Source organism: Natrix helvetica (assembly GCF_964273705.1).
Source record: "Natrix helvetica genome assembly, chromosome: 14".
NCBI classification, from domain to species: domain Eukaryota; kingdom Metazoa; phylum Chordata; class Lepidosauria; order Squamata; family Natricidae; genus Natrix; species Natrix helvetica.
The window spans coordinates 6133826-6146350 of NC_138564.1; the positions used below are offsets into that span (position 1 = coordinate 6133826).

Here is a 12525-nt window from a genome sequence, read left to right on the forward strand (position 1 = left end):
TCTCCTTGGTTAGTTTCCACCCATTGCTTCTTGTCCTGCCCTCAGGTGCCTTGGAGAATAGCTTGACTCCCTCTTCTTTGTGGCAACCCCTGAGATATTGGAAGACTGCTATCATGTCTCCCCTAGTCCTTCTTTCTCTTAAGCTAAACATACCCAGTTCCTGCAACAATTCTTCCTATGTTTTAGCCTCCAGTCCCCTAATCCTCTTTGTTGCTCTTCTCTGCACTCTTTCTGGAGTCTCCGCATCCTTTTTGATAGTGCGGGGACCAAAACTGGATGCAGGATTCTAGTTTAAACTCGGTTCGACACGGGTATCACCCGCAACGCTCTTCACGCGATGCTTTTGCAAAGCAGCGCGCACGATGCCTTCTTTGTGCGCGTCTGTGTGTGTGTCTGTGTGTGAGAGAGAGTGTGAGTTTGCAAAAGCAAAACGCGCAACGCCTTTGCACGGCCGGCCCGTTGCACGCGGTCCCTCTTCGCCTGCCGTACGCCATCCCATAATTGTTCCTCCACCCACCCACCGCCGCTCCTCCTTTTGCTCCGGTTCACACGTGGTCCCGGGTTGGGAACCCGGGGTTGCATTGCACGTCGGAAGGCTTGCAAAAAAAAAAAAAGAAGAAGCCCCGCTCCTCTGCAGCGCCTGCTGGAATGAGGAGGCTGCTGGGGGGGCCAAAGGGGATTTGGGGTTCTTTGAGGGTCGCCGTCGGGGCATGGAGAAGCGGCCCCGGGGGTCGGCGGAAGGGGCGCCCGGGTCCTGGGTTTCTCGAGGAAGCCAGCGGAGTTTTGCCCGGTCCCTGGAGATCTAGCCGCTGGGTGGGCGAAGGCTGGAGGGGAGCCGCCGCTCAGGAGGTAAGGAGGAGGGTCTCTCCTCTTTCACCAGCCAGAGGGGGCTGGAAGCCCTTTGCAAAGGTCCTGCCTGCTTTTCCGCTCCGGATTTCCTTTCCTCCCTTCTTTTTCTCTGTTCTCTCTCCCATCTCTACTCCCTCCCTTCCTTCCTTCCTCTGCCTACCTTCACTCCCTCCCTCTCCCTTATTTACTTCCTTCCTCCCTCCCATCTTTTTCCTTCCTTCCCTCCCTCTCTTTTACTTCCTTCTTCTCTCCCTCCTTCCCTTCTTTCCTTCCCCTACCTACCTTCCTATCATTCCTCTCTCTTTACTTACTTCCTCCCTCCCTTCTTTTTTCCTGCCCTCCCTCCCAGTTCTTTCCTATCCCCTCTTACTTACTTCTCCCCCCCCTCCCTCCTGCTCTTCCTTCCTTCCTTTTTCTTCCTTGCTACCCTCCCTCTCTCTTATTTACTTCCTCCCTCCCTCCCATCTTCCTCCCTTCCCTCCCCCTTTGTTCCTACCCCCTCTCTCCCTCTTAAGTCCTTCTTCCCTCCCTCCTGCCCTTCCTTTTTCTTCCTTCTTTCCTCCTTCCGTCCATCCCTCCTAGTCATCTTTCTCCTTCCTTCCTTCACTACCTTCCTACCCTCCCTCTCTTATTTACTTACTTCCTCGCTCTCATCTTTTTTCTTCCCTCCCTCGTCCATTCCTTCCTACCCCCTCTCTTCCTTCCTTCCCCTCCCTCCCTTCCTTCCTTCCCCTACCTTTCTAACCCTCCCTCTCATTTACTTGCTCCCTCCCTTCTTTTTTCCTCCCTCCCCCCTTCCTTCCTCCCTTCCTCTACTACCCTCTTCTTCCCTCCCTCCCATCAGTCTGTCTTTCTCTAGACAGAAACATTTTCAGCATCTCCTTCCCCCTTCCTATTTTTATCTGTAGATCCATGCAGGGCAGAGTCCCTATTCCAACGGCGGGCATGCTTCCTTTTTAACCGTTCTTTCCTGCAAAACCTCTGTCTGCTTTTCAGTATTATTACATGTATTTTATTTGCGTTTGTATTTATACTGGGCAGCTATTTATAGCCATCTGTCTGAAACGGTATAGGGTTTCCTGCCTAGGCAGGGGTTGGACTAGAAGACCTCCAAGGTCCCTTCCAACTCTACTATTGTATTATTGTATTTCTTCGGATGGTACAGGGCCTTTTCCTTGGGAAGGGGGTTGAACTACCAAGACCTCCAAGGATCCTTTCCACCCATATTATTTTATGTTCTATGCAAGCACCTCAGAGTCCAGGGAAGGGGGCTGCAGAGCAGATTAAAATCCATTTTTATCTGTGGGTTCTCTCTTTTCTACCCTTAGGTACCTAAGCTAGGATTGCAACTGTACTTAACTACCATGGCAATTATACCTAGCTAGCATTGCTACTCTACCTAACTAGCATTGCAGCTGTATCTAGCTGTATCTACCTGCAACTAAACTAGCTAGTATTGCAACTGTACCTAACTAGCATTATAAGTATATCTGACTATCATTTCAACTGTCCCTGACTAGCATTGCAAATGTACTTGGCTACCATACCTGACTAGCATTGCAGGTGTATCTACCTGCAACTGTAGCTAGCTGGTATTGCAACTGTACCCAACTAGCATTAGAGGTATATCTAACTTATCATTTCAACTGTCCCTGACTTGCATTGCAACTGTACTTGACTGCCATACCTAACTAGCTTTGCAACGCAGTAACTAGTCCTCACTGTGCATTCCTGGGGGTGGGGGTTGTTGTTGTGGCCTCTTCCAGTGTCTTGCAATGGCTGAGCAATTAGGAAGCCTGGAAAACAGCCTGGCTAAGAGGCCGAGGGAGGAGAAGGAGCCCGGGAAGCAGGAGGAGAACGGACACGATGCCAAAAGACTGAAGGACAACGAGGACGAGGTCAAAGACGAGGCGAAGAAGTTCCCGAAGAAGAAAGTTGTGCTGTTGCTGGTGTATTGTGGAAAAGGCTACCACGGGATGCAGGTGAGTGCTTGGTTATGATGGCACGTGGGAATAGGACTTAGAACCTAGACCAGTGATAGCTAACCTTTTTTGGCTCCCCTGGCAAAATTGGGGGGAGCGCAAGGGGGTCGTGCGTGTGCCCCCCTCCCTTGTGGGCACGACCAGCTCTCTCTCTCACACACACACCTTTCTAGGAGCTTGGGGAGGACAAAAACAGCCCCCCCCCGGAGGCTCCCCGGAGACTTCAGGGAAGTCACTTCCAGTTTGCTCGTAGAGCCATTTTTTGCCCTCCGGAGACTTCTGGGAAACCACCTGAAGTCTCCGGAGGGCGAAAACCGGCCTTATGAGCAAACTGGAAGTCCTTTCCCAAACTTCCGGTTTGCCCTTAGGGCCGGTTTTTCACACCCCAAACGGCCTCAAAAGAAGGCCGAAGTCAGCTGGCCAGCGCACGTATGCGCGCTGGAGCTGACAGGGCAACGCCTTGCGTGCCCTAACAAATGGCTCCGCGTGCCACAGGTTCGCCATAGAACAATTTTACTGTCACTTGGAATGTACACTAATCGGCACACGTTAAAATGAAATTTCGTTGCGCGCAGCTCTCAAAGGGTCTCCGCCTCCAATATACACTACATTAAAAAACGACTAAATAAATGAATCAATACAAAAGTATGCATTTACCCACATCTCTCTCTCTCTATAAAATCCAAATACCACTCAAACACATCACGAAATCTCCAGAACCGTAAAGCCTACAAACTTGAAATTTGGCATGTATGTTCCTCTTAGCTTCTAGGTGCTACTTAAGAAAGGATTTGTCGAAATGACCATCAGATCCATTAGTATTTCTTATAGGGTCTCCTGCCTGGACTAGAAGACCTCCAAGTTCCCTTCCAACTCTGTTACATTCTGCTCTCTGCGGATGTTTGAAGGTTCTCAAGATCTAAAGTCCTTGTTTGGATAAAGGTGATCCAGTTCAGCTGGAGTTAAGACTTTCTCGGATGGCCTCGTAAATCAGTTTTCAGCTTTTAATAAGCCGCAGGCAAATTCATTCTTTGGTCAATGCAGTCAATCCTCTCTCTCTCTCTCCCTCCCTCCCTCTCTCTTTTCCCCCCCTCTTAGCGCAACGTGAAATCTTCCCAGTACAGGACAATTGAAGATGACCTAGTATCAGCCCTCATAAAATCTGGATGTATTCCAGAAAACCATGGAGAAGACATGAAGAAAATGTCGTTTCAGAGATGTGCTAGGACCGATAAGGTAATACCAGAAGTTCTTGACTAATGGCCATCGGTTTAATGACGGGGAATTAAAGATTGTGCTGAATAGGTCATTGTTGTTAGTTGCGAAGTCGTGTCCGGCCCATCGCGACCCCATGGACAACATTTCTCCAGGCCTTCCTGTCCTCTAGCATCCTCTGGAGTCCATTGAAGCTCATGCTGACTGCTTCGGTGACTCCATCCAGCCACCTCCTTCTCTGCCGTCCCCTTCTTCTTCTTTTGCCCTCCATCCTTCCCAGCATGAGGCTCTTCTCCAGTGAGTCTTTCCTTCTCATGAGGTGGCCAAAGTCTTTGAGTTTCCTCTTCAGGATCTGGCCTTCTAAAGAGCAGTCAGGGTGGATCTCCTCTAGGAAGGACCGGGTTGGATGGCCTTGCAGTCCAAGGGACTCGCAGGAGTCTTCTCCAGCACCAGAGTTCAAAGGCCTCCATTCTTTGGCGCTCAGCCTTCCTTATGATCCCACCTTCACAGCCATAAATTGCAACTGGGAAAACCATAGCCTTGACTAGACACACTTTTGTTGGCAGATGTTGTCTCTGCTTTGTAGTACACTATCTAGATTTGCCATAGTTTTCCTCCCCACAAGCAAGTGTCTTTTCATTTCTTGGCTGCAGTCCCCCTCTGCGTGAACTTGGAGCCCAGGAAAATACAATCTACCTCCATTTCTCCCACATCTATTTACCAGGAATTGAGAGAGCCGGATGCCATGATCTTAGCAATTCAGGTGGTTTTTGAACGAACAGTTGTTGTTTTTTCCTGGGACTTAATTTTAACACTTAATATTTTCAAGCCTGCGAATTGCAAATTGCAGAGTGGCGTAAACGTTCTTCGAAATGTGACTCAGTGGCATTTTTATAACCTCTACCAGTTGTACCGATTCTGTCCAGTTCTGTTTAGTCCGTTCCTCATTTTTATTTGATTTCTTTTTTTTTGGGGGGGGGGGAATTCAGGGTGTGTCTGCGGCCGGACAGATTGTTTCCTTGAAGGTCTGGCTGATTGAAGATATTTTACAGAAGATAAACCAGCATCTGCCTTCTCACATAAGAATTTTAGGTAAGGCAAGAATGATATCATAAGACACAAGAAACTTGGGGATTCTCAGACATCCAGGTTGGGGTTGTCCCAAAGGGGCTTTTTTTTTCAAGAGGCAACTGAACAGTCTTTGTTTTTCCTTGAAGACATTTTGCTTCTCATCCAAGAAGCTTCTTCAACTCTGACTGGATGGTGGGGAATGGAAGGATTTATATTCCTTGCCGATATTTGCGTTTGGTCATTTGCGTCCTTTTTGTGTTTTGGGGGGGTGGGGGAGGATTTAGGGGGGGGGGAAACCTTGTGGCCCAGTGACCTCTGCCCGAGGACACTGCATCTGTTTTTAAAAAACATACATTAATAGCCAAAATTGTGGAAAATTTTTATCTTAATGGAATTAAAATTAAAAAGTTAATTTTAACGGGGTTGCGCGGAGATGCGGGAGGTTGTATGCATGCACAGGGGAGACGTGGGGGCCCCGGAGGGGGCATGCACACATGAACAGGGGGACGGGGCGCATTGCATTATGGGTGTAGCACATTGCATTATGGGTGTAGCACGCATGCACAGGGCATGGAGGATGCATGCATGCATGGGGACAGGGTGCATTGCATTATGGGTGTTGCACGCATGCGCAGGGCGTGGAGGATGCATGCATGCATGGGGACGGTGCATTGCATTATGGGTGTTGCATGCATGCGCAGGGCGTGGAGGATGCGTGCATGCATGGGGACGGTGCATTGCATTATGGGTGTTGCATGCATGCGCAGGGCGTGGAGGATGCATGCACAGGGACGGGGTGCATTGCATTATGGGTGTTGCACACATGCACGGGGCGTGGAAGATGCATGCATGCATGCGGACAGTGCATTGCATTATGGGTGTTGCACGCATGCGCAGGGGCGTGCAGGGGGCGTGCACGCATGCACAGGGGCGGTGCATTGCATTATGGGTGTTGCACGCATGCACAGGGGGGCGTGCACGCATGTGCAGGGGGACAGGGCACGTTGCATTGTAGGTGAAGGCGTGTGCTCGATTTTGCCGCGCAAGGAGAAAAAGGTTAGCCATCCCTGTCCTAAAGTTTTGTCTGTTAACAAAAAAAACAGGGCTGAAAAGAGTGACAGGGAAATTCAATTCCAAGAACAGATGTGACGCCCGGACATATTCCTACATGCTGCCGACGTTCGCCTTCGCCCACAAGGACGACACACGTCAGGACGAAACCTACCGCTTGAGTGCCGAGACTTTGGAGGCCGTCAACGACCTCCTGGCCTGCTACAAAGGCACCCACAACTTCCACAACTTCACCTCCCAGAAGGGCCCCAAGGACCCCAGCGCCAAACGTTACATCATGGAGATGCTGTGCGAAGAGCCCTTCGTGAGGGACGGCGTGGAGTTTGCGGTGGTCAAGGTGAAAGGGCAGAGTTTCATGATGCACCAGATCCGTAAGATGGTCGGCTTGGTGATCGCCATTGTGAAGGGCCACGCCGCCAAATCCATCATGGAGCAGAGCTGGGGAGAGGAGAAGGTGGACATTCCCAAAGCCCCCGGGCTGGGTCTGATTTTGGAACGGGTTCACTTCGAGAGCTACAACCAGCGGTTTGGGGACGACGGCCTCCACGAAGCCCTGGAATGGGCAGAAGAAGAGGAGAAGATCGCAGCTTTCAAAGAGCAGCACATCTACCCCACCATTATCAAGACGGAGAAGGAAGAGAGGTCCATGATGAGCTGGCTGGGGACGCTCTTCAACCATCAGTTTGATTCCACCATCTCGAGGTTGCAGGAAGATACCCGAGATGCCAAGGTAAGGGGAAACTATTCTGAAACGATCCCTCCTGCTCAGGCCAAGAACCAGGGGGATTCAGTGGTGATGGGGCTGGAGTAGAAGTGGTGAGGCTCGTATTGAGGTCCCCCTCTCAACTAAGCTTCTTGGACGAGAAGCTTCTATCTTATGATTCTTGATGAATGTATCTTTTTTTCCTTTTGTATACACCGAGAGTTTCTGCACCAAAGACAAATTCCTTGTGTATCCAGTCACACCTGGCCAATAAAGAATTCCTATCCTATTCCTATTCTTTTCTTTTTCTATTTTTTCTTTTCTATTCCTATCTTTATTCTTTTCTATTTCTTTCTTACTTCTCTTCTATTTTTATTCTCTTCTGTTCCTATTCTTTTCTTTTTCTATTTATTCTTTTCTTTTCTATTCCTATTTCTATTCTTTTCTATTTCTACTCTTATTCTATTCCTATTCCTACTCTTTTCTGTTTCTTTTCGACTTCTCTATTTCTATTCCTATTCTATTCTATTCCATTCTATTCTATTCCCATTCTTTTCTTTTTCTATTTATTCTTTTCTATTCCTTTTTCTGTTCTTTTCTATTTCTATTCCTAGTCTATTCTATTCCATTCCATTCCTATTCCTATTCTATTCTATTCCTATTATTTTCTTTTTCTATTTATTGTTTTCTTTTCTATTCCTATTCCAATTCCTATTCTTTTCTATTTCTATTTCTATTCTATTTCTATTCCTATTCTTTTCTATTTCTTTTCTATTTCTCTTCTATTCTTTGATGATAAGCGAAACATTTCCAAGGGGAAAAAAAGAAAGCCTTTTGGGTGGGGTAGGGGGAACCACTTTTGGGATTATTATGACCTGGATGATGGAGAATCTCCATTGAAAAATTAAAATGTTTTGCTTCTTTCAGTCTGATCCTGAAGGCAGCGATGGATGTGAAGACAATTCTGATTGAGGATTGTAGGCACGCTTTGATACCCTGGATTCTAGTCCCTTTTGGCCAGGAAAACCAAGCTTTTCTCAATGACGGATATTCCTTAGTCTTGAACCAAATATGAAGAAGGACAGAAATGATGTTTTCTGTCCTCACTGCAGCAATGGAAAGGGAAACATGCTAGCTGGAACAAACACTGTTTAAATTATGCTCTATAAATGTTTTTTTTAAAAAATTAATTGTTCTTTCGGAAAGCTTTCTGTGATTATCGGCTCAGCCAAATAGTAAGGATTTTGGAAACTCTTTCTTCCTTTTGTAAAAACAATATATTTTTAATTTTTTGTTTTACATTTACACTTTCTCATAGACCAAATAATGTGGTGGTTGAAACAAACACTGGATTGGAACATCTGAGTTTCATCTCCTTTTTTTAAGGAAACTGTCTATTTCAGGTTTTTTTAAAATTCGTTTGGAAAAAATAATAATAATAAAGGCTTCTTATGACACAAGGTACTAAGGTTTTTTAAAAAATTATTTCTAATCCAGGCTGCATGTAATGCTGCCATAATTTGGTTGATCTGGGGGAAGGTCAGAGAACATTCTCAGTGTTGGAAGCCATCAAGAAAAAGAAGTCAGAATGTAGTTGTTTTGCTTACTAGGTGACTATCAGTTCAGGTAGTCGTTGACTTAACCATTCATTTAGTGTCCGTTCGAAGTTACGACGACACTGAAAAAACGGACTGAATATTTGCAAGTCAAGGACGAGTATATAGATGATTATGAATTCCCTAATAAAAAAAAATAGAATAAAAGAACAGCTTAGCTGCAAATAAATGGCTGTTTATTATCATTTATTTGGTGAATTGGGATTTGAATCCAATTATTATGTGACTATATTTTTATGAGCAAAATGCATTGCCACGGGAGAGCCAAATTGTTGGAAAGCTGCTGGAATTTTTTAAAATAATTTTTATAATAATGATTTATAATTGTAGGACAAAGCCTACAATTTTCACCTTTTTTAAAGATAAAAAATAGATCTGTCTATTAAGCTTTATTAATCGTTATTCTCCTGGTGCCAGCTTGAAAAATCAGAATTTCACATTCCTGCAGGTCTTATTTTTTAATATGTCAACAATGAATAAATGGTGTAGGTAGGGTTTCCTGTTTAGGCAGTGGGGTTGGACTAGATGACCTACAAGGTCCCTTCCAATCTGTTAATCTGAGTCGAGTGCAATGGCCGTGCTGGTAGTTTTTAATGAATGGGTTGTAGAGTGTTAATTTTATGTGCTTTATTGTGGTTTTTAACATGCTTCTTATTGTTCCTTGCTTATCAATAGTTTTGTGGCTCTTTGGAATTGCTTGGATAGTTTTCATTGCTTGCAAGCCTCCTAGAGTCCTCTGGAGGAGAGGCGTGGTTACATACATATAAATTAATTAGCAAATACATTTAATTCCATCATGGGTTCAACACAATATATCGTGGGTTTTTTTCTGATTTCTGGGTCCAAGGGTGAGGAATTGGAATAATTAATAAGTGATAGTTTAATTCCATCATCAGCTCGTTTGTTGAGGGAGAGATTTACTTTTATGTATTTATTTTGCTTTGTCAAGCATGTATGAGAAAACAAGTAGAAGTATTAATATAACATATAAACATATAAGTATAAGCAGGTATATCTATGTATGTAAGAAATGAGTACAAATAGATGAGAACAGTAGGATAGGGGCGCTTATGCACGCCCCCTTAGAGACCTCTTAGGAATGGGGTGATGTCCACAGTAAACAGTTTAAGGTTGACGTTTTGGGGGTTATGAATGGTGTAATCATCAGAATATTCATTGCAGCTCCTGCTTTTCCTCAGCCTTACTCCAGAGGCTCCACAACCCATGGAGTGCCTTGGCATTGCCTGAGGAGACAGTGAAAATGTCCTGACTGGATGTCCAGAAGGGTATTTCATCCCCTTTGAGGCTTACAGTTGGAGCAAACATCCCTTTTGTTGCCTGTTGATTGATTGGGGAGCAGTAAATCATCTCACACTTGGCTTGCTAAATGCATAATTAGGAATGTCTGTTCCGGTTCTTTTTTCCCTTTTTAGGTACTTGGACAGCACCGTCTGCCAGGCACCTCTTCTCTGTAACGAGCCCAGTTGATCTCCAGAACAGATCCCAGCAGCACAAATCATGTATTGATCTTGAGATCTTCACAAGAAGATACATACCAAGATTTCTCTCCTGAACGAATAAATTAGTCATTTGAATTAACTGGCTTGTAAGCTCTAAACCTTGGAAGGAATCAGCCTGGTGTCAGGGGCATTGAATGGCTGGAATATGCCATTAAGAAGCGTGGCTGTTTGAGAGAACCCGCTTAAAAAGCAGTATGGTTTTCCTAAGTCCCACTTTTTAAAATAAAAGTTAACAGTGGCAGGGGCACGCAAAATCCAAAAACAGGCTGTATCACCGATTAGGATGAGACAGGATCTCAGCCTCTTGAGATACGGATAGGTAAGATCAGATTGTAAATCAAATTGTTCTATCTATCCTAACTAAAAGGGTTTTTTTTTTTTGTTCTTGCATGAGAATCCTGGTAGTTTCCCTGCTAAAATTCTACCTTGGTCAGGATAGAATTTTAGAGGACTGGAAAAGTGACTTTAGGTAAAGGTAAAGCTTCCCCTAGTGCATATGTGCTAGTTGTTCCCGACTCTAGGGGGCAGTGCTCATCTCTGTTTCAAAGCCAAAGAGCAAGCGCTGTCCGAAGATGTCTCTGTGGTCATGTGGCCGGCATGACTCAATGCTGAAGGCGCACGAAATGCTGTTCCCTTCCCACCAAAGGTGGTCCCTATTTTTCTACTTGCATTTTTTTACATGCTTTCAAACTGCTCGGTTGGCAGAAGCTGGGACAAGTCACGGGAGCTCACTCCGTTACGCGGCACTAGGGATTCGAACTGCCGACTTTTCTGATCGACAAGTTCAACGTCTTAGCCACTAAGCCACCTTTATGGAGGGAGGGGGTGATCACCACATGACTTTAAGGTATGTCTAATTTAAACACTCATCTGTCCAGATCAGTAATCTGTAACTGTAATGAAATAAACTGGATTCTAACAGGATGCTTGTGTCTGAATGTCCTTGAAACTTTTTTTAAAAAGTTGCCCATGGCACATACTCAAGTGGGATCATGATAATGGTCTTGGCGTCATTGTTTAAAGAGCCTCTGGGTTGAAAGGATTAGCGAGTGACATCACCTTTGCCCAGGGATACCCCAGGAGTGGGGTGAGGGGGAGGCTCCTTTTATCTCTCTGCAAGGAGCTCACCCCGACATGCAGGAGGTCTTCGGTTTTGAAGCCAGTCTTCTAACCACGTGAGCCACTGCTCCAGTCCATAATGGTGAGAAACGTGGAAAGAGGAGGTTATGACCAACAGCAAGATGGACAGACTTGTGTTACTGGAGTGATGGGGAAAAGGACTAAAGGACCAGGTCAGAGATAAATTGTCTGGGAGAAAGACTTAGGATAACTTTAAACCTTACTGAATGCATTCAAGAACGCATGACTAGAGGGGCATCAATAGAATACATATCTCCTTATGACAGGGGTGTCCAAACTTGGGAACTTTAAAACTTGTGGACTTCAACTCCCAGAATTCCCCAGCCAGCATAGCTGGCTGGGGAATTCTAGGAGTTGAAGTCCACAAGTCTTAAAGTTCCCAAGTTTGGACACCCCTGCCTTATGAGAATAGTAACACCCAATTTGTTTACAAAAGCAAATTTGTAATTTGCAAGACTCCAAAATGCAAGACTTAATTACAGAGGAGGCTGTAATTTGAAAAAAAAATGACTGCCGAAATGGTTAGATTAACGTTTAAAATTAAAGACCAGGACGATATACAGTATTATTTGATTTGAAATAAAAATCCAGGACTTAATTCCTTTTAATTAGCAATGCTTCCCCATTGCGCATGCGGAGTGTGGACTTCTTTCCCCGGCTTCCTTCCCGTTACGTCTCTACGCCAGGCTCTTCCCGCATGCGCACGAATGTCTTCCCAGCTGTACGATTACAAAGAGGGGGGGGGGGAAACCACGTCGTTTTCCTGAGGGGTTTTTTTTTTGTCCCTTGCCGGCGCTCGTCCGCCGACGCATGCGCCCTTTTTTTGTTTTCTTCCTCAGGCACCTCCCCTTCCTCAGGCTCCACCCCCACGTCTCCATCCGTTTCCTGTCAGGAGCGGATGGCCGAGGCTGGGCCCGGCTCGGAGCGGGCCGTCTTCGCTGAGCATCGGCGGACGCTTCCCTCGCGCGCTCCGGCTTCCTGACAGCCGACGCGGGAAGGCGTAACAAAACAAAAGAAAGAAAAGGTAACCAGCCGGCGCTGCGTTTTAGGCGGCTTAGGCCGCGCTAAAAGGAACGTTACGGTCCCCGCTCTCCCCCCCCCCCCACGAGCGCATCCATCCCAGGCGTCGCGCGCGCCTGCTGAGAGAAATAACGGGAAGCGGCAAAGGCCAAAAAGGTGATGTTGCGGGATAGACGAACGCGGTTTTTTTTTTTTACTATCCTATGGAAGGCACGTTTGCTGGACTTCTTTCGGGGCTGTTTGCTCGTCCTCTCCCTCTGCATCTTTTTTTTTTAGGGTGAACGGCCACGATTAACGGTCCTTCTCTGGTCCAACAGGCTGCTGAGATCCCTTAAAGG

The 12525-nt window shown here is 46.0% G+C and overlaps 2 protein-coding genes across 17 annotated transcripts in view; both read left to right on the forward strand.

Moving 5' to 3' along the window:
* Positions 1-517: 517 nt before the first annotated feature.
* Positions 518-10951, forward strand: PUS1 (pseudouridine synthase 1). Of its 3 annotated transcripts, none has more exons than XM_081966932.1 (6): positions 518-849; positions 2616-2831; positions 3930-4067; positions 5036-5138; positions 6221-6918; positions 7819-10951. In XM_081966932.1, exons 1-6 carry the CDS (start codon positions 649-651, stop codon positions 7861-7863), a joined length of 1401 nt encoding a protein of 466 aa, XP_081823058.1. In that variant the 5' UTR covers positions 518-648; the 3' UTR covers positions 7864-10951. The 3 variants fall into 3 exon arrangements, with proteins under 3 accessions (XP_081823058.1, XP_081823059.1, XP_081823060.1); XM_081966933.1 differs by lacking the exon at positions 518-849 and adding an exon at positions 1687-1856; XM_081966934.1 differs by lacking the exon at positions 518-849 and adding an exon at positions 1948-2151.
* Positions 10952-12039: 1088 nt separating this feature from the next.
* Positions 12040-12525, forward strand: part of EP400 (E1A binding protein p400) — a 97797-nt gene continuing 97311 nt past the window's right edge. For all 14 annotated transcript variants that reach the window (XM_081966805.1, XM_081966811.1, XM_081966813.1 and 11 more), the window contains exon 1: positions 12040-12191. The gene's annotated coding sequence lies outside the window, so the exon portion shown is untranslated. The remainder of the gene's footprint in view (positions 12192-12525) is intronic.

Coding starts and splice junctions, on each gene's coding strand:
- PUS1 (XM_081966932.1), top strand. CDS start 649: ATGAGGAGGCTGCTGGGGGGGCCAAAGGGGATTTGGGGTTCTTTGAGG. Junction 2,832..3,929: donor AAGGCTACCACGGGATGCAG/GTGAGTGCTTGG, acceptor CCCCCCTCTTAG/CGCAACGTGAAATCTTCCCA. Junction 4,068..5,035: donor GATGTGCTAGGACCGATAAG/GTAATACCAGAA, acceptor GGGGGAATTCAG/GGTGTGTCTGCGGCCGGACA.